Source organism: Gymnogyps californianus, chromosome 4, assembly GCF_018139145.2.
Source record: "Gymnogyps californianus isolate 813 chromosome 4, ASM1813914v2, whole genome shotgun sequence".
In the NCBI taxonomy this organism is placed as follows: domain Eukaryota; kingdom Metazoa; phylum Chordata; class Aves; order Accipitriformes; family Cathartidae; genus Gymnogyps; species Gymnogyps californianus.
In genome coordinates, this window is record NC_059474.1 from 50,609,903 (window position 1) to 50,632,041 (window position 22,139).

Sequence of the window (22,139 nt, forward strand, 5' to 3'; positions counted from 1 at the left end):
GTCTTGCTCAATTTTCCTTTGCCAGTCAAATGAACAATATAAACGTGGGAACCTTGAGGGCTTGCTTCTTGGTGTTTATGCCCCAGGCCTGTTAGCTTTGCTGTGGGACTGGATACCCTTTGTTTGCTGTTGTACCAATTTAAGCTGTCATTTTCTATTTGAAGACTTACAGGTGATGTTCCCTGAGTGTTTTATAATGGAAACAAACAAACAAACAAATCAGTTTTCATGGTAGAAGCTGCAGTGATTTACAGTAGCAGTGGCCTTTCTGACAGTTCAGTTAAGAAAAATGTGTCTTCTGGTGGCAGTTTTGTCGTGATAAATAAGTATCACTTTTAATAATACCAGTTTTGATTCGCACACTTTCATTTCTGTAGTGTAATGTCTAATGTGAAGTGATCAGTATATAATGTACCAGAAAGCTCTGACTCATTTGCAGTGATCGACTAAAATTGAATTGGTGAGTGGGGTGCCAGTCTGGTTGTGGGCCCCTCCCCACAGCTGGTATGGCTCAGCAGCTTGTGGAGCAGCTGCTGAACTGCTGTTTAGCTCCATGTATTAAAGAAAACCCACTTCGGTATCTGCTCAGTGTGCTAACTTGTAATTTGTAGTGGTTCATCATCTGTGCTGCAAGCAGCTGAGGGCTCTGTAGAGTGGGGATGGGGGAATCCTTACAGCTCTCCAGAAGTAGCCAGGCTGTACTTGTTAACTGGAGCCCTTGAGCTATGTTACCATACAAGATTAAATGAGGTGTGAACTGCTACGGTCTCTACTAGATGTGAGCATCTGTGTATCCATGATGTCTTCTCCAGGCTGTTCTTCCACCTGCTTGCTTGTGTCTCATAGAAGAATACTTCTTTAGGCAGAAATAAAGATATTATTAAACTGTCATCAAAACTCTTGAACCATGGTAAGCCTTGATAAAGGGGCTTTCTGTTTTAGCCCTGCCTGCCTTAACCATAGCATTAGTCAGCTTCTGGAAAACTTCCGTCTTTCTTGAAAGGCTGTTGAAGGACTCTGGTTCACTGAGGAGACAGTATAAATTCCTGCAGAATGGCTAGCCTGCAGCTTGACTGAAAGCTGGATGTCGAGTCATAACATTAGCCTTAACTGGATAAGCTAGTGTGGATGTAAAGCTGCTAGGTCTGACTTAGACATCTCACCGTATGGACTGTGGGGGAAAAGCATGTTAATTCTGTGCCGTAAGTCTGCATAGCTGTAACTTGTGTGCTACTCTGACAAAAAGGGGGCTTAATTCACTGAAATGGAGGTCCTATCCAGGGACTGCAACTCTGGGGTAAAACGTTCTGGTTTGAGGAGTCATCATGCATGAGTTGTTGCCTGCCACAGAGGATGCTGACTTTTAAGAACTATTTCTGTCACTGTTTCAGCAGCACTTTGCTGTGGCTGAGTTACATGGTCACCTGGGGGAGAACTGACAGCTTCTTTGTTGCTTGAGCTTTGTATTTGCCTTCTAGAAGGGGAATAATATCTTTAGTTATGTTTTTGATCCATGATCTGTGGAGTTAATAGAATCTATAAGCTGCCAGTTAGCACCAATGTGATGGAATTTCACTTGCTGCAGCATTTAATTCAGCTGTTTCATAAACATAGTTCATATACGTGGGATTCTTCATACTTAAGCTGGTTGGTATCCATGATTACCAGAAAACACAATAACTCTTAAAGTGACAGTCTTTTAAAATATCCAGTGATACTGCTTTTAGCCCCGAGGTTTATAAGAAATGCATTCTAACCTTTGAGATGCAACCTAGTACAAAAATGAACACTTGTGTTTTAGTTCAAACTGTCCCTCTTGAGCCTGATTTTTGTTCCTGTCCTCTAAGGCAGTGGTCTCCAAAGTGGAGTGTGCAAAATATTTCATTGGGGTGCAGGAAGAAAATCTATTTTGTACCACTAATAAATATAACAGAAATGTAAAAAGTGTTTATTCCATCTTTATCTCATCCTTTTTAAATTTCTATTTTTGTGTATGTTTATGATCTACATAATAGTGCAGTACTGCATGTATGTGACTTAACACATATATTGGGGGTGCATGCTCAGAAATCTTTTTACTGATAGGGGTGCGCAATCAAAAAAGTTTGGAGGCTGCTGCTCTAAGGCATTTGGGGCAATAGGAAGCACATTTGGGCACTAGAACCTTTCCAGGTTCATCGTGGACAGCAAGTTAAAGGTGTCAGGGCCTGGCATGCCGATGCAGGATTTTGAAGCGTATTAGTTTGATGATGCTGACTTTACGGCCAGGGAACACATCACCATAACAGAGGCTGCATTCCTAGGCTGAGACCTTCCTGAGGCATTATTCCTCAGCTGAGGTCTCAGTTCTACTTATTTGTAATTTCTTAGTCTGTCAGTTGGAGGTAGTCAGACTCTTTGTAAAAGAGCAATAATGTAGGTTGGGTTGAGATACGGTTGTTCTCCTTGAGCACTGACAGTGTCCTTCAGTTTTTATTAGTATGAGGTCTTCTCCAAGTTGAAGACCTGTATCGAGAGATAGCATGTAAGACACTTGCTTTACGTATGTACAGATTATACTAAATTTTTAAAATTCATAATAAGCTTTTCTTGAAAAAGAATGGCAAGCCTATTGTAGAAGTCCTTCATGAGAGAGAGTGGCAGCCAGTCAGGCTAATTATAATACAACACTGTTCACCTCTGTCATAAGTGTAAGTGAATCTTTCAACTGTTGTTTGAGCAGGCGAATATAGTCTCACTTTATGGTGAAATGAACCAAAAAGTAGAAGAGGGACATAAATAATATCGTTTGATGCCTGCATACTGGACTAAGAGTGAACAGTATTAAATCATGTTGTTTTACCAGACAAATGAACAGAAATATGTTCTCTTACAGGTTTTGGAAGGAAGGATGTTGTAGAGCACTTGCTACAGACAGGAGCCAACGTTCACGCTCGTGACGACGGAGGGCTGATACCTCTTCACAACGCCTGCTCTTTTGGTCATGCGGAAGTGGTTAGTCTGTTACTGTGTCAAGGGGCAGACCCAAATGCTAGAGACAATTGGAACTACACTCCTTTGCATGAAGCTGCTATCAAGGGGAAGATAGATGTGTGTATTGGTAAGTGTCTGTCACTTCTCATATTGAAACTTTACCAGATATATGTTTTGTGCAGTTGTAATTGTTAATGTGCTGGACTTGAGATGAAAGATATTGCTTGTTCTTAAAAGCTAACTCCTTTTAAACTAGCAGGTAGGTATAGTGGTAGTCATTTAAGACTAACTTTTTCATGGTGTATAATACAGGCTTTGCTGAACTTGCATCTGAAAAACTAACCTGGGGAGGTTGGGTAAAGTCTCCTTGTCTGTTAAATTACCATATTCAAAATCTGAATATGGAAGTTTGTCTTTCTTGGTTGCTCTCAAGAAAACTAGCTTTACAAGGTAAAGTCTTTGCTTTTTGGGCTGCTCTGTATGTTGTCTTAGTGGTTAGGAAGATGGTTAACCTTTCATTCTATACAGTATGGGGAAACATCTCATTAGTCCTTTGGAGCTCTCCAATACAAGTTACAGGACACCATTGTTCACAGTGGTTATATATCTTCAGTGTGTGTGCTGTAGCCTGGAGCCAAAGCAATTTCAAATAAAATGAACACTTCAATCATTTTAAATGTGTCTAGAACATATAAAGAGCTTTTCAGTCAGGATGTCTTTAACTTTTATGGTTTTTCTCAGTGTACTTAGTATTACTTTTTTTTTCTAAATGGGAACTTCTATTTTTATTTTTCACACTCAGATCAGTTCCTTGAACATATTTATCAATTCTGGTTCTTCTCACATCTACTAACTTCAATAAAATGGTCTATTCAACATTGTGTTTTTTATCAAATGTGGAAAGGAAAGCTTGATTTTTAGGAACCACAGTTAAGATTATGAACATAAGATTTGTTCTATATGTTATCCAGATAAGAAGACACAATTTTCAGAATTTCAGATAATGTCTATTTGCTTGAAGACTTATTACATAAAGTTCCTGCAGAGAAAGCTGCAAAACTTATAGGACAAGTTCTTGCATTAGCTTTATTGCAATACTTATGTCATTACTTAAAAAAAACACCAGAAATTGAGGGAAGGAAAATTGGAGGAAACACCAAAATATGATTCTTCTAGTCTATTTCTTCTTTTTACAAGGGATATGATGGACTTCATTCATTTCATCTCTGCATGCGTGGTAAAACATATGGAGAATATTCTACAGAAGTTACTGAGTATAGTTGATTATGCAGCAGTACTGTGGGAAGAGATCCATTGATATAGTAGGTCCCAATAACAGTCTATTGTGACAATGGTGAGTGGAAAAGTAAGCTTAATTCCAGTCAGTAACTGGAGTTTTGTATGTGACTTAAAGGAAGTCTGTTCAGTGCTGGAGTCTGCCTGGCTTTGGGAACTGCTGACTGAAAATACAAACTAAATAGGAGAAGGTTGACAGTAAGAGGCTGAGAAGAAAAGTGACCTATAAAGGAGGACTGGGTTTGTTTGCTTTGGAAAATATTTGCCTTGCTCAGTCTTTTAAAACCTTGTTAAAAAGCAGGAGGGGGTGCAGCAGCATACCTTTGTGTTCATAGGTGATAGGATGAAAGATGGTTGCAACAGAAGATTTTAGGATTTGGCGGGGGCAGCATGGGTAGTGTTGCTTTGGATGGTTTGTCTAAAGGCTCCATGGTACTCTTTGAAGGAGATTGGGCAGGTCAGATCAAGGTGGCAGATTATGTGGTACATCAATTTTGATGTACAATGCTGGCAGTAATTTGAGATTATTTAGATCTAATTTCCATAATCAAAGAACTGATGATACCTTTGAAGGTATACTCTAATTCAGCAAGAAGTTGTGGGCTTGGTGAAAGGAAGTACAGAATCAAATTTACGGCTTGTATTACACAGAACTTCATTCTGTGTTCCATGCACATATTAGATCTGTGACTCTAAATGTTAGATGTTAGACTAAGGGATGATCCATATATATATATATATATATAAAATATTCACCATGTGGTACTGATCAAATCCCAAAGGTCTTCTGCTGTCCGCTGCAGTTGTAGGGTTCCTTGGAAGCACTGAGCAGGGCTGCAGGACTAGATGCAGTTCTCCTTACAAAGCTACTTGCAGGCATATTGGAGTCTGGGAATTTTTTAAAAATTTCTTTTATTTTAAACAAGCAAGCATGATGCTCTTGTGCTCAGTTTAGTTATGGATATCCATGTATGTCGTACTTCAGTCAGATGTTTGATCTGTCGATGTGGGAGTTATTACTGAAGGCAGTGTCACCAATCACTATATTTAATATGTACCGTAGTATAATGATTCTTTGAGATTTAGTTGATTCCATAAAACTGCTAGGACATGAGTATAGACAAGTGTATTATTTCTTGTTTGTAGGGAGTTTGTTTGCAATTTATATCTAGTGGGCAAGCATGTTTTGCTGTCTTTGGCAAGTTCCTGTTTCTTTTCAATGGCTTTATATATAATTTTTATATTAAGGTCTTCAGCTTTTATCTCAAAGTCTTTTGAAGGAACACATTATACACAGGGATAATGGAACAATGACTGCTTAGGGCACGAATTCTGACTGGGAATACTTGAATAGCTTTCTGGAATATATTGTACAGTACTGCTATTTACACCTTACGTGTAGACTGTTACAGCAGATAGGATGGAAGAAATTGGCCTGTAAAAAAAAAAAAGGTCACATTCTTAGAGTGTTCCTTTTTAAACAAGCAAAGCATGCTTTTTAAAAAGCATTAATTGAAGAATAGTCTCTGGAAATCCTGACATAACCTAGAATTTATTGCTGAACTTAGATATCTGTCTGAAAAGCAATAGACTGTGTAGGAATTAGTCATCTAGCCTCATTTTTGGCTACCTATTCTTGGCGGCATCTTCCAAATGATGTAATGGGAGAGAATTTTCCAATTTATCTTCTGTCCTTCCCTCCTTCTGTGCCACCCCAGTCTGCATCTTTTCTTTATCATATCTAGCATAGAACGCTGTTCTTTTGGCCGCTTTACAGGTCAAAAAGGAACAAAGTGATAACTGAACAGAGTGCGGAGATGCAGCACATTCATGAATAACGATTTTTCGGAGGAAAACTCAAGGCATTGAAGCAGAGTGGGAAGACCAGCAAAAGCTAGGTAGTGATTGTACTACAACTATAGAGTGCTCTTGCGTCTAGTATTATCCTTGGAACAGAGTATGCATATTTATTCTAAAAGTACTGAGTGTTCAGCTGTACAGCTGAGTTTAGACTAATAGGTACAAACCCTGCCACTGGGAAGCTTATGTGGAAATAAGAAGTGTACATGAACTGGTGAAAACTCATCAGACTATGCACAGACTTCTACTCCAGGAAACTGTAAGGCAGCAAATGACTGATATGATTTCTTGTTCTTCTGTTTTACTGGTTGCATATTACAGTCATAGGACAGTGTATGAACTTAAAGGGAGAGAATGCAAATGTGCTGAGTTTGAGAGGAATATGGACTGTGGCTCTTAGGTGGGAGTTGCTTTTGTGTCTTGGGTCTGGAAGTGTAGGAGATCTTGGAGGATGGTAAGCAGTGCTCAGCTGGTTTGCTGACCGTCTCTTACAGTATATTTAGTCACTGCAGATTTGTTTAGTTGCAAAGTAATTGAATCCATTTGAAAGTGTTGTTTGCTATATGTAATCAATTTTTGGACTAAATGTATTGAAGCATTAAAACCAATTGTTAGATAGTGTTTTCCAGTATTTATGGCTTCTAGGATTGCTTTATTGTCAGGAAAAAGCATTTTCAGTGTCTGTGGACTGCTTCTAGAGCTAATGAAAAGTGTGTTTGTTCCTCAGTGTTGCATTTGCTCATGGAATAATGAATGAATGGTGAACTCTGCAAAGTGTGTTTGGAGGAATGCTGCAATGTCAGGGTAGTGACTGTTCTGCAAGTCGGGCTGGGGAGAAAGGATGATCTATTTCTTCATTTGAAAGTCTATACTCTGGTCAGACCAAAGATCCATGTAGCTCACTTTTCTCCAACGATGACTATGAATGGCTTGAGTGTATACTTCTTTCTTATGGCAATCAGCAATTTAGGAACTTTATCAAGTAGAGGCTGCATTTGGACAGTGTTGCATAGCCATTGGTATACAAAATTCTTGAAAGGTAGATCTAATCACTTCTTAAATGCTGCTATACTTTTGGCTTTGAAGGTGTTCTGTGGCAAGAGAATTTTACAATTTAATAGTCTTGCAGGAAGAAAACAAACCTTCCTTTTCTTTAAAACATTATTCTTGATGACTTTATTGCAAGCCATTCAGGACTTCCGTGAGAAATAGCGAACAGTCATTTCTGTTTGCACTCTGCATATCCTTTGTGATTTTATAGGCCTCTATCTTTTCTTCCCTCAAATGTCTCTTTTCCAAGCTGAAAAATTTAGTCTTCAGTCATGTTATCCTGTTGAATATTCTTGTATTTTTGTTTCTTTTTTTTTTTTAAGGGTGAGGGGTTGGTATGGGGGGTACAGACATCAAAACTGAGTGTAATAGATTTACAGGGTAACTTAATGTTCTTTCTGTTTTGGTTTTCTGGTTGCTGAGCACTGAATGGGAGTAGCTCCAAGGTATTTCCTGAGTGGTAACAGCTCCTTTAAAACTGTGTGTACAACACAGTTTTTTTGTTAAAAAAAACTAGGCTAAAATAACCTTACAGAAGCTGTGCTTATGCAGTCTGTCTGGGTTTGCTTTGCCCTCCACTGTCTGTGTTTCTGCAGAGGCTGTAGTTGTTCCTGCAGAGATTCCGTGTCCCCACCCCCCCTTGCCCCCGCCTCAGGTGGATCTCCAGTTAAGTAGTGTGAGAACTATAGGACTGCTAGCCTAAAAGTGATCTCAGGTGTCATACACCTGCTTAGTTTTTAAGGGCATCCTTCACAAATATGCAAACCATGAGCATCTTCTATAGTGATGCCGTGGTTTATAGATCTGAACATACAGGGTACTTTAGTAATTTTAGGGAAATGAAAAATTCTAGCTACTGAGAAGCTCCCTTCAACACTGTACAAAACTGTAAAAGTTTTCTAAAATTACTTTTAGTCCATGCAGTGCTAAGGATCCATCAGGAATTACTTAATATGACATTAGACCAATGTTTTTACTGGCTTCCTCTGGCCTAATTACAAAACTTCCTGCAAAGATCCTGTGGCATGATGAATTTACTGTCCCAGTGCTACGAAATGATCTCTAATGGTAGTGTCAAGGTGCATTTGTCTCTCTTTTTGACCAGAGAACTTCTGTGGAAGTTGATTTTTTTCCATTACCCTTTTTGCACTTGAAAGGTACAGCAAGCAAGCAAACTAAAACTCTTTTAAGCTAGCAGGTTTTCCAATGTACAGTTCCTGCCCTTAGCATAGGGATCACTGTTGTTTAAATGTCTCTTTGTTAACATGTCAAAACATTGCTCACCCTGCTGTGCTTCCTCATGACTGGGGAAGGAGAAGAATTCATTAGCTATTACCTTCTGCTATCTTTAGGCTGAAATATGTGGAGGCAATATGATATGACCCCTTCCTGCAGGGCAGATAAACCTTCTGTCAGGATTAAAAAAAAAAAATCTACGAAAGGTAGTTTATGGGTAGAACTAGTGCACGGTAAACCTTAAAGGAATTGTAGAAATGGTAGTTTGCCCAATCATTGAACTGCTCGTCTGTTTGGTCACCTCGCAAAGAAGGCATGCACAACAAATAGTGAAATTATTACAATTTACAATGTTTTTGTCCCTTGAGATTTTAGAATGCTTAAAGCATTTTGCCTTCCAAGCAGAGGAACTGTATCGCTCTAAAAGTTAGAGCTGTGTCTGATTTTACTACCTGAAAAATAAATAAATAAAAAAACCCCACAGGAAGCGCTATCAAAGAGCGAAATTCTGCAGTAGCCAGTTCTTTTTGGAGGTGGGGAGTGAGGTGGGGTGAGGTGGGGGGGAGAAGCTTTAACATCTTAACTGAAAAATGATTACAATGACTACAGATTTAGCTGGTGGATTGACAGAAGCCGGTAAGAAGACTAGTAGCTTCTTAATAAGTATTAGAGGGGGATATTGGTAATTGAGGTACATTGGGAGCTGGTTACGCACATTGTTGGAGAGATGTACTGAATTCCCAAAGACTCTCTTGGAGAACCGGTGTTCTGGAGCGAAGCTTAGATTCAAAGAGACATCCCAGGAATCTGATATTCAGAGGTTTGTAAAATCATTGGAAAATGCTCTCAAGTGAGTACTTCCAAATACTTTGTGTAAAATGTTTAACTATTGCTGCTGTTGATATCAGAAGATTCTTGAATATTGTTAATATTCCTGCTTTGACTTTTGGACTACGGAGTTGGAGCACTACTGCTACTGACTACTCAGTGTGCAGTGGGAAGACAGTGACTCGTATTTGAATTTTTTTAAGCTGCAGGACAGTCTAAAGAACTTTAGACTGTTCTTGTGTACCAGAAACGTGAGTTTTGTTCCATTAGGAGGACAAGAATTCATCACTACAGTGGGGGAGCTATCCTATCTGTTGATTGCATTGACATACAGAGCAAAGGTACCTTGTGATTTGATGTGCTTAAGGCCAAGCAGTCGTGGTTAACAGCATCTACTATTATCTGTCCAGATATGCAAAAAAAAAATCCTGGCTATTCTTAATAATATTTATTACTCGGATACTCACTGATCAGAGCTGAATCTGTTGTTGTGGAAGCAGGCTCATCAGACTATTCAGGTTATGAGTTCTTTTGGTCTGTTTCTGCTCTGTGAGTGATAGCATGTGTGTGGAACTCTGCTTCGAGTGGCAAATGGTTTTAAATCCTGTGCATACACGGTGGCTCAAAGACCTAATATGCTTAAGTCTACTGATACTGTTTCTTCATGGGCTCATTCTCAAATGAACCTTGCATGATAGCAACCATAGGATAAAAATGCCATATGTTAGGTTGAGTGGAAGAATGCTTTTGCTTTCTCCCTGGAGGGGTTCTTCATGGTTTTAAATAGTTTCATGTCCTCTAACCACTTGTTTAAGCTATGTCAGCTTCTAAACCTTTATATTCATCATAGAAATGAGAGCTGCTTGGGCTGAATCTTACATTTCCCAATGTGTAAGTCTCTGTAGTTCAGACTTCCCTTACTGAAAGGGAGCTGAGAATAAGGCCGCCTTCTCTGTGAGCTGGTGGGGGTGGAGGAACCCATGATTGAAATCATACATTGGTAATTTGGAGGCATTGTAATACTGTTGTCATAGTAACAATCGACTGGAGCGTGGGACAACACGGCTTTTGTCAAAAGTGACTAAAGAAAATGATTTGGGACGCTCTACCATGGCATATACAGCTGCAGTGCTCCCTGGTGGACTTTGGCAGAAGGACAGGAGGGAAGTTGATCAGTTCCTGTATGTGAAGGATACCTCTTCAGTATGTGACATGTATGTGCAGGCAGGTCTGTTAATGTAGTGCAGTTTACAGGAGCGACTCTTACGGGAAAAGCTGCCAAAGTGACATGGGGTTGTTTGCTGTAAAGGCTCCAGGGAATCCTTTCTGCTGGCATTTTGCATCTGTGCACGTGTAGCTGTGATAATGCTTTATGAAGAAAATCTCTGTGAGCAGTGTCAGTCACCCATGTGTGCCTGACAAAGGTCTCGGAGTGCCAGGAGCCTTGACACAAGTGGATCATTGATGCAAGGTGGAAGTGCCCTACCACGACATTTTTGTGAGAGGACCAAGCATTGAGCTGGATTAATCCTGAGGTTAAATCCTCTTCAGAAACAAAATCAACAGTAAACTTGATAGCAGAGAGGATGATGCTTTGTACAAATCGGGTGAAAATGAGCCTTACTTCAGGTGAGGAAGACTTGTCTGCAGGGTTATGCCAATAAAATGACTTTCTGTTTTCATATCTGGAACTAGTGGTGCCAAATGCTTGTAAAACCTGTCATGTCACTGTTTTGCTTACAGTCCTTAAGGCTATTGTTTGTATTATGGTATTTGTATTGCTAAAAGTTGATTGAAATTCAACTTCATGAAAATAGGTTGAGAAGGATTGCCTTGTCTGGGGTTTCATATGCTGTGTATATTTTGGAAGCCATCTGTCTTTCTGTTAGATTTGAACTGTATTGACAGTTAATATGTTACAGCATATCTGTGGGGTTTAGACTTTTTCCCAGTTCTAATTCTTCTTTCCTAAAATTCAGGTATCAAGAAAACTAGTCTTTTTGCCTTGTTTGGCTGCTTGGCACAGGAGAATCTGTGGAGGACAAGAAGAGAGTCATTTTTTTTATGATGATATTTTACAAGTGTTGATTAAATCAGAATCTGGTTACTTGCAGCAAAGGAGGTGGTATGATAATATGCAAAACACTATGGGAAAACTTGCTGTAGAGCGTTTATGGGAAATAAGGTCTTCAAAAGTACTGATGTTAACTATTAGCAAATGGAGAGGGAGGGGAAGAGGAAGTTGCATATTGTTCAGAACAGAGTAATGGAACAGATACTGCTCTTGCCGACACTGAAACTGCTTTCAGATGTCCGGTACCAGTTTACAGTGGCTTTCTAAATATCTTGCAGAAACACTTAATCTTATGGGACTATGCTTCTGATTATTGTAGCAATATCTGCTTTTAGCTTCTCAGGAACCATGTGGTCTTAATGCAGTTCATGTGTGGTTTAAAAACAATCTCTAGATACATGTGTAGCTGTTAAGGCATAAATGAGTGGGGCCAATTCTAGCAGAGTTCTGAGATGTTTTCTTAGTCTAATGGAAAACATTGACTAAAGTATTACTATAGGATATAAAGGTCTTGCTTGTAAAAATGTTCAGGCAATTAAATATGTCATATAGTGAACAAAGGAAGGTGTGTCTGTTAATGATTTGGTCTTTCTGCAATGTAGAGCAAGTGTACAAAATGAACTATGGGTGATTGAAACCTACTGAAAATACTGAGTGCTTGCCTCTTGTTCTGTGTGGTCTTTACTTCAGTCTTTCATGCAGCTAGGACTCATGAACATAGACTACTGTACTCCAGTATTTCATTGTTTTTTCCATGTTTATACAAATGCAGCATGCTTCGTAAAGCTATTCCTTTCTAGGAAAGGCTGAAGTGTCTGATGTGAATCCTGCTGTTCATGCTGCTGTGTGTAGTCTTCATGTTTTGCTGATGTCTTGTCCAAGCAAGCAGTACTGCGTAATTCCTTGATTAGGGACGGTGCTCTTGACCTAGCTATGGTATTGGATACTGAACTTATGACAAGGGAGCCAAGAGGAACTGGCTGCAACAATTTGTTTTTATTTTGTTGTTTGAGGTGATACAAGGATGGTGCATGACACAGGTGCGACCCAGGAGAGGAACCACTTAGGCTCATCTAACATGCACCCTTCCCTAGCGTGAGATCCACAGTAGTGATGATATCTTACCTGACAGATTGTGAGACTTTTGCAGTGTAGAATATTTGCTTGTCAAGGACCTAGTGCTAAATAGGATAAGACTTGCACTGGCCTGTATCAACAGGGCATGGCATTGAACAGTACTGGGACTGGAGAACAAATGGATATAGCCCTGTCCTTTAAGAGTGGAAAGCAATGTGACTGTTTTACGTAATAAATGTGGTCTAAGATAGTGGCTGGGGAAAGTTTCCAAGACTGATACAGGTAGTACTGCTAGCTAGTCAGTTGTTAGTAGAGTTCTATATCTGCTTGAACTTAATGTATTCTTAGCTTTCTGATGTTTACTTCAGAAACAGAATTTTTGAGAATACCCATGTCTTCTGGCCAACCTGTAGCTTTAGCCACAATTTCACGTACTACTTGTATTTCTCAAATATTTGGTAACTATGCTGTGGACTAATGATGAGTTTACAACATTGGCACAAAGTTCAAGTTTTATGCAAAATACGGAGAAGTTATTTGGCATGTTGGGGCTTCTTTAATCTTAAGAGTTTCAGCTCTTAATCACATCAAAATGTTACTGTGTGTGTTCCATAGGGTGTGTGAGTGAGATACCATCCCCAAGTCAGGTACTACTGAAAGCTGGTAGGCACTGCAGTTCAGCTCTGGAAAAACCTGGAAAAGTTGGATTGTGACAGTTGTTTTGTTTGGAGGGTTTTTTTGGGGGGTTGGTGGTTTTTTTTTTTTTCCTTTCCCTTTTTTTGCTCACCTCACTGAATGGTGGGTTGAGAGCTGCTGCTAGGGTCTGAATCTCTTCAATGCATATTTCTTCTTGTGCTAAAAAGAGAAACTGGTTTTGATTATGCATGCACCCTTTCTGTTTCAAAAAATGGTAGATCCAGGACAAGTTCTAAGAAACTTTTAAGACTCCTCAGTTTATGCTGCTTCCTGAGTGTTAGATTTTAGTGCACTGGCAAATAATATATTCTGATAGCCACATAGCTAATTCCACCTAACTTCCAGGATTTTTTTCCCCAAACTCCACCTGGAAGAAATAGTTAGCATATGCAGAAGGAGATTGGAATTGGTCTTTGGTTTCTCTTAACTCTCCTCAATTCCTTTTCCTCTTAGGATGCTACTTGTTGACCTGATTTGCCTCTGTGGCTGCTTTTGCTTTTCAAGGACACTGAAAGCAGGGCTCTTAATCTGTCAAGTGGGATATTGGGATTACAGCTGACATTTATTTGAATAAAACTTGAAGTAGAAAGGTGAATTCATTCAGAGAAAAGTGAAATTGGGACCAAGCAATGAAGACTTGTCCTTAAAAGCAGCTTTCAGCTTGGGATATAGATGAAAACATAAATTGCTCAGACAGTAGGGCAGTAGTTAAGATTTCTAGCCGTTCGATAAATAGTATACTAAACCAAATGTTTAGAAACTAAGTAGCTGCAGAATTGTTGCTTGCAAGGAAAAGGGGCATGATTTAGTTGTGGCATAGTGAAGCCTCAACCCGTACCATCTACAAATGGACTAAATGGTTTTTGTTTTCTTTCTTTAAAGCTCTTTTGGTTAAAGGGTCTTCTATTCCATTTTGCACACTAACAATGTACGTGTTCAGATGACTACTTGAACACACTTAGGTGTGATTCTTAAGCCCCTGTGTGAAACGGGCACAAACTGAACCATGGGAGGTTCCCTCTGAACATCAGGAAGCACTTTTTACTGTCAAGGTGACCAATCACCAGCACAGGTTGCCCAGAGGTTGTGGAGTCTCCTTCCTTGGAGATACTGAAAAGCCGTCTGGACAGAGTCCTGAGCAACTGGCTGCAGGTGGTCCTGCTTCAGCAGGAGGGTTGTTCCAGATGATCTACAGAGGTCCCTTTGACCTCAACTGTTCTGTGATTCAGTGTGACTCTGAAAAAGGAGTACATATGCATGCCTGCAAATAAATGGGATTAAATAAATGCTTAGTGTACTGTCTTTTATTGCTTGTTAGCTCAAAGAAAGTTTTTTGGGGTTTTTTTTTGTTTTGGTTGGGGTTGTTGGGTTTTTTTGTTGTTAACTTAAGCTTCTAGAGTTCTTATGTTTTGCAGGTTCATTGTGGAAGCCCCAAAGCTTCCTTTATGCTAGATAGCTTTTGGTGCAGATTGTGTGCTTGGGGGGAGCGTTCTGGAATGACAGAGCCATCTCTTGCATGATGCAAAAAAAACCCCCAACAAACAAAAAACTGCAGTGACATTAAGGTTTTGAGGTGGTTCTCTTGAAGACCGCATTCTGCATAACCTGCATATACTTTTGTTTTCTCACTGTTAGCTGCAACGGAAAATTTTAACTTGAAAAGTATTCCATCCAAAAAAGGAAACAGGAATATTTAGTTCATTAAGTCCAGGCAAGGCTTTGAATTGCTGTTCATGTAGGCTGAGCAATCTACCAATTCCGGCTCTTTCTCTGAGGGCAGAAGGATATTATCAGCCTGCTGTGCTGCCTAGAGCCTCTGGAACGTTCTGCTTGTTCTCTCTCCCTATGCGTATTTAATCACTGGTAGGCAGAACTGGTGTACGAGGGAGCAATTTTGTAGTTCTTCCTACATACAGAAAACTAATCGTAGTTAAGATGCACCTACTTATGGGGAAACAGTTGTGGGCAGTCACTGAGGGAGGAGGGAGCCTTTTAAAAAGGTATCTTCTTGCCCTGCTGGAGGAGCTCTGACTGCTGCAATGATGCTTGTGGTTTTGGTTGTCTGGTTCAGATCTTTTTCCCCACCTTACTTTGGTTAGATAAATCTGATCTCTGGAACATCTAGTGGAAACTTAATTCTAGAATACATTGAAGTATTTTGTCGTGTGTTGGGAAGTGAGGTTTATGGTATGTATATATAGATCAGGAGTCAGGCTGTCTTGCTAAGAGGTTGAAACTTCAGTGAGCAAAGTCTAAAAGTACTTCTGGAGCAAACAATGAAAAGGCTAAGACAAAAGAGTCTTTCTGAAGAATTAGAGCTTGCATGAAAATAGGATAAAGTCCTTTTAAAGTGATGCTTTGTAATATTCTTTTTGTCTAGATCCTTCTTCTCCCCTCAAAACAAACAAAAGTTGGTACTGGGAGACCTTGTTCATGCCGCTTTGATTTCTTATTGCTGCCTTGAAGCCTGTTTCTTGTGAATTGTTCACCTAAGCTGAAGGAAAGTCTGACCTCTAATCATTGTTTCCATTTCATGTTTTACCGGGCCTCTGCTCAATTTGGTAGTTGCATTCTGTTACTGTAGGAACTGGTACAGTTTCTGCAGCGTATGGATGCATGAGAACCTACCTTTCAAAAGAGCACATCTGTCAAGAAGGTGAGATGTTTGGTGTGGCTATCCTCTGTCCCTGATGGACCAAATAGTCATTTCAGCTGTAAAGCAAGAATTGCCTCTGCTAGGCGCTGTATTCCAAGCTGTCTGCATGTGTAGTCTCCTAGCATATATTGATGCCCCCAGCAGCTGCTATTATTGCTTATCTAATGACAAGGTAATAGAAACATGCAAGCAGATGCTATGATTTTATCTAGATTACGTCACCTTTGGCCAAAGTACCATTTCTTTACTAGAGGTAGCTTTCTTTTACTTAGAAACAACCATTTAAGACTATGTGTCCATATAAATTTTAAAACTGTTTATCTCCAGGAAGTGGCCTGCAGATTACAACCATAGAATGGTTTGGATTGGAAGGGATCTTTAAAGATCATGTAGTCCAGCTCCACTGCCATGGGCAGGGATAGCTTTCACTTGATCAGGTTGCTCGAAGTCCTGTGCAACCTGACCTTGAAAAATGATGGGGCATCCACAACTTCTCTGGGCAACCTGTTCCAGCCTTACAGAAGTTCAGGTAGATGACATCTGTAGCTTTTCCTTTGTCGACTGATGCAATCACCGCATCGTAGAAGGCTACCAAATTAGTCAGGCATGGTTTGCCCTTGGTGTCTAATCAGCTCCCTGTTTTCCATGTGTTTCGAAATGTCTTCCAGGAGGACCTGTTCCATGATCTTTCTGGGCACAGAGGTGAGGCTGACTGGTTGGTAGTGCCCAGGGTCCTCCTTTTTACCCTTTTTAAAAATGGGTATGATGTTTCCCTTTTTCCAGTCACTGGGGATTTGCCTGGCTGCCATGACTTTTCGAATATGATTGAGAATGGCTTGGCAACTACATCAGCCAGTTCCCTCAGGACCCTGGGATACATCTCACTGGGTCCCATGGACCTGTGTATGTTCAGGTTCCTCAGGTGGTCTTGAACCTGATCTTCACTTACAATGGGAGGGACTTCATTCTGCAGTCCCTGCCTTTTGAGGTTCAGGGGCTTGAGAGATGTGGGAAGAGAGATTACCATTGAAAACCGAGGCAAAAAAATAGAGTACCTCAGCCTTCTCCATATCGGTTGTCACTAGTTCTCCTGTCTTATTTATCAAGGGGTGTGTGTGTGTTTTCTTTAATCTTCCTTTTCTAGCCAATGTTCCTGTAGAAGCCCTTCTTATTATTTGCATCCTGTGCCAAATTCAGCTCCAAATGTAGCTTAGCTTTCCTGGTCCCATCCCTACACATCCGGGCAGCATCCCTATAGTCTTCCCCCGATACATGTCCCTGGTTCCACTGCCTGTGCATTTCCTTCTTACACATTAGTTTGACCAGGAGGTCCTTAGTTAGCCATGTTTGTGTCCTGCCTTCCTTGCCTGATTTCTTACATGTGGGAATCGAGAGCTCTTGTGCTCGAAGAAAAATGTCCTTAAAGAGCTGCTAGCTCTGTTCAGCTCCTTTGTCCTTGAGAGCACTTTCCCAGGAGGTCCCATCCATTAATTCCTTAAACAACTGAAAGTTTGCTCTCCTAAAATTCAGAGACCTGACTCTATTCTTCACCTGGCCCATATCCCTCAAGACTGTGAATTCCACCAGGGCATGACCACTGCAGCTCAGGCTGCCACCAGTCTTGACATCCCCAATTAGTTGACCTGTTGCCTAACAACACAGATGTAGTAATGCTTCTCCTCTGGTTGCACTGTCTATCACCTGGGTTAAGAAATTATCCTTGATGCACTCCAGGAGTCTCCTGGCCTACTTACAGCTTGCTGTGCTGCTTTTCCAGCAGGTGTCAGGGTGATTGAAGTCCCCCAGCAGGATCAGAGCCTGTGAGCATGATGCTTCCTGTAGTTGAAGAAAGAACTCTTTATCAGCAATCTCCCCTTGGTCGGGTGGCCTGAGTAAACACCAACCATGAGGCTTCCTTTGTTGGCTTGGCCCCTAATTTTTACCTGTAAGCTCTCAACTTGTTCATTGCTGTTTTTCAAAGGCAGGTCTGTGGAGTCAATCCATTTTTTTTTTTTTTTACATAGAGGGCAACCACCTGCTCCTCCTCCCTTGCCTGTCCCTTCTGAACAGTTTCTAGCCATCAGATTGCAGCACGCCAGTTCTGTGATCCTTCCCACCATGTTTCAGTGATAGTGATTAGATCATAGCTTTCTAGCTGCACAATGGCTTCCAGCTCCTCCTGTTTGTTACCCATGCTGTGAGCATTGGTATAGAGGCACTTCAGCTTGAGTCATCAACTGTGTCACCTTTTTAGAAGAACACACTGTAATTCCTTTGAGGCATTTCACGGAAGTTTCCCTCTTGGTTCCTAATATCAGCAGTCCCTGGCTCTTCTCGGTTGCTCAGAACTCAGTCGCTTTCCCCCACTACTTGTCTGCTGCTTTCTCTTGCTGTCAAAACTCTTGTTTCTGTCTATGCTGTTGGAGAGCACTGTTCTAATTCCCTTTACAATTTTTTGTTTCAGCATAGCGGGGCGTAGTGTTGCTTTTGTAAGCTTCTGTTCATCTACTTCATACTACTGCGGTCGGCATATTTGCCTCTTGCTTTGTCTGGCCCCAACAAAGAACAAAACCAACACGCTGGTTCACTGGGAATAAAACCGTTGTCTGGGGTAATGGGAAACTGGGATGCCCTGAACAAGGGAAGTAGGGAAGGCAAAATCATGGGAAGTGCTTGGAGCTGACATAGACCCACTGGGACTTTGGCTGGTAACGATAGATATACTCTTAACTAGAACAACAAAATGATCCTTTTCAACTCCTGTCACTGGCACGTGTCCCTGTACTGTCCTTTTGTGTACCAGCCAGAGCATGTCATGTCATTGCATGATGAACTGGATTGGGCAAGTGATCACTTTTCTAATCTGCCTTGTTACCTGACTAAACGTTTGCAGCCACTCAAAGCAGGGTGGGCAGCATAGGGCTGGGGCTGGTGATACTGCCAGCCTTGTCTAGTTGAAACTGTAGCCTGTGATAGTGCTGTGTTGCAGGGGGGCAGCTTTACAATTCTTTGCAGCCCTTCAATGATGATTTTTTTTTTTAATTGGGAGGGGGGATGAAGGCCGCATGCTCTCCTGCTCTCTGCCTTGAAGTGTTGTCTGTTCTCATCCTACTAGAGATGTTCCTTGTTCCCCTGGAGCTTGGTGTTTGGACCCTCCCTTCTCTCCTTCAAGCTAAGCACTGTTCTGCATGGCCCCTTTGTCCCAGGGGTGTTAAGACTAGCTGGACGTAATTTTTCAGCTTGGCAAGGTCCTTAGCCTTTGCCTCAGAAAAAGCAGCTCTCAGCCTGGAAGAGTCCGCCCCAGTCTACCATCTGAGCAACAGAACCCTACAAAGCAGCCACGGTAATGCAGGTCTTGGAAGTCTTCAGCAGTTAACTGTTTACAGACACCTTTGTTGCTGGAGATCAAGTCTAATGGAACTTTTCCTTACTTGTCCTACCTGCACCCATGGGGACTTCTACTGTATTTCTCCCTGAATTCCCTTAGGGATTTAATTGCTCACCCTGCCTTTATTCTTCCTTTTTGCTTCTTCTGCATGCTCTTTCATGTTTGTCTCTCTCTCTCTCTTCTACCAAATGCATTCCTATCCTTCTGTCCCTGAACTGCCACCAGATTATCATCTCTTCTTACCAATAAACTACCTGCAGTGCTCCCAGATATGTCTGGTTATTGCCTCTACCCTACCCTGACTCTGAACTAAATGCTTTGGTGTGCTTAGCCTCTCTGCTCCATAATCCTCTCTTCATTCAGCTTTGATGGGTTTCACTATAGAGGGGCAGTCAAGAACATAGGACCTCCTCCTCTCCTTTTTTCCAACTCCTCTTAGCTCAGCTGGCAGTGGTGTTTGAGGCCATGGATGTCGTCAGGTCAAGTATTGATACTCAGACCTTTAGAGCTGTGTGCAGCCTCTGTAGTGATACTGTCTCTCATGTTTTTACCTTGTAATTCCAATGGCTGATGAATATAGCCTTTTTCTTAATCATGCAGCCAAGGCTGGGATTGCTCACAGAGGTGGAAGTTAATCAGTGATACAGTTGTGGTTAATGTTATTAGCTGTATCTCATATATTCAACCTTATGAAGCGAAGAGTAGGGTGCCACAACTTTTGTTATATGGGGTCATTTAGCAAAAAGGCTTCTGTATCTGGTAACATGCCAAAATGGGATTATTAGATCTGAATCACAGAAGTGTAATTTCTAAGCAAGAAATTGTTGTTCTTGTAACATGAGAAAAGCTTCAAAACCTCAGTGGTTTGATTTACGTGTAGAAGTAGTTAGGGGAGGAGGTGCGTTTAGCATTGGCTGAAAAAAAATTAATAATTTGGATTCCAGTGTGTTGTCCGGATGTTTTCAGAATGTGGAAGTAAACGAGCATGTTATGTTTCATGTCAAGTATAACTTGGAAACATGTCCTGCATGGGAGTAGTACTGAGGTGTGTGTGTTCCTGGGACTTGTTAGTGAGAGACTGACCAGCTTTAAACATATCCTTTAGAGAGATGGAAGATAGTGCCTATGTTGTGAGTCAAAAGGAGGGCTTTTTCTTAGGCTGTTTTCTCTGTACCTTGATACTTTGGGAGTAAGTAGATAAAGCCACAGTAATATGGTTTGGAAAGGACCTTTAGAGATCAACTCCAGAAGGTGAAGTTGAAAGGGGGGAAGAAAGGATATATACTAAAGCTAGGGTAGCTGGAAGGGACTGTGAGCACAAGGCAGTGGGACACAGTGATAAAAGAACTGGTGGGGAGAGAGGAGACAATGGTAGAGCTGTGAGGAACTGACGACTCTGGAAATGTAATTAAAAGCAGTAGGCAGCTTTAAGTACAGATACTTCTGGAAGGTCTGCCTGTTGTTCTTGCATTTTTCACTCAACAGTCAAAGGTTTGGATGTGTCCTCTTTTTGTACTTACACGCATCCAATTTGAAACCAAATGTGAACTTTTCCATCAGCATTCCTGTAAGTATACTCAGGAAGCTTGTGGGTGTTGGGCCTAGACAAACTATAACAAATATTCTGATCTTTGATTGTGCCTAATATTGGAACAACCAAACTGATTTTTATTCCCATTGTATTCCCATTGTATTTCTGTCTTTCAATCAAAAATGTTTTCCGTTGGTGCATGTTTGACTGAGGCAGTATGAAGGAGGGAGGGCTAAGTACTTGAGTGATGGTTTGTGTGTAGACAAACTCCCTTTTTTTCTTTTTTCTTCTAATAAAACTTATTTCTCCCTTGTTGCTGTATATCTACCAGGGAAGTTTTTGCCATACCTTGTTGGTGAAAATGTGAAGGTTGAAACTGCCAAAAGTAAAAATGTTTGTTCTTGGTGGGTTTATAATTTGTCAGCCAAATGAGATAGTGTTGGTTAGCTTCACAGTTCAAAATACCTATGCCAGGCGGCTGTGGGCCAAGTGTTTAATTTTAGGATTCATCCTGCTGTAGCAAGTTGGCAGTAATCTGAAATGATTACTGGTTGTAGTTCATGCTCTGTGCAATACCATAACTTTTTTTTTTAATTTGGTGGGAAGAATGTGGCCTTTCTTATCTCTGGTACTGATCTGGTATAATAGCAGTGTAATTAAATAAAGCATTTCAGATAGTATGTGAAGATCAGAAACTTACGTATTGTAGCAGTTGCAGTGAGGGTAAAAATATAACTCCATACCAGTCCATGTTTGTTCTATAGTTAAGCTTACAGGACTTTGATGTCCATATACAATATGAAGATTCAATTAAAAGAAGAGCTTCTTTACAGTGTTTGTACAATATGGTCTGCAGGAAAGGCAAGTATAGCCAGGTGATCGTATTGCTAGATTATTAAGGGCTCTGCCTGCAGTACAGAAAAATAATACACCCCAATGCCCCCACTGTCCAGAGGAAATAAACCAGCATATCAAAATATGGTAATTAACAAAGTTCCAGGAGTGAATTTGTGTGCACACCATCCTTACACTTGCCTGTTAACAGCAGTCTCTTGATAGAAACTATTACCACGTTTCCTTTTCAGGTTACTCAGAAACCATCCTCTAAAACTGGTGTGCAGTATTTGAAATCCAAAATAGCTACAGTTAGCTAGAATGGCTTGCTCTGTTGTGTTTCATTATAAAGGGAATGTTTTTCTCAAACAGGAGATCTATCTTGACGTTTTTACACATCCCTGGTGCATTGAAAAGGAAATTCAGAGAGACACACTGTGTCTAGATCTCAAATACCCTGTGGTTAGAAGAGACTTTGTGTTGGACTAAAGTGTTAAAGGTTTTGAACAAGCAGGAGAACATTCCATTAGAAGCTGCCTGTGGCTTGCCAGGTATAAAAGTACAGCTGTGTTACACTGATAGGCTAAACATCAAGTGCTGGATTTCTTTTGTTAATTCGTGTTGATGACAACATTGCTCA

The 22,139-nt window shown here is 40.7% G+C and overlaps 1 protein-coding gene across 2 annotated transcripts in view; it reads left to right on the forward strand.

Annotated features, from left to right (window-relative positions):
- TNKS (tankyrase) overlaps positions 1–22,139 on the forward strand; it is a 148,914-nt gene that overhangs the window by 9,602 nt on the left and 117,173 nt on the right. For both annotated transcript variants that reach the window (XR_007766476.1, XM_050896730.1), the window contains exon 2: positions 2,876–3,100. Coding sequence is in view for 1 of the 2 variants with exons in the window: in XM_050896730.1 (XP_050752687.1) it covers positions 2,876–3,100 (225 nt within the window). In the remaining variant the exon portion in view is untranslated. The remainder of the gene's footprint in view (positions 1–2,875; positions 3,101–22,139) is intronic.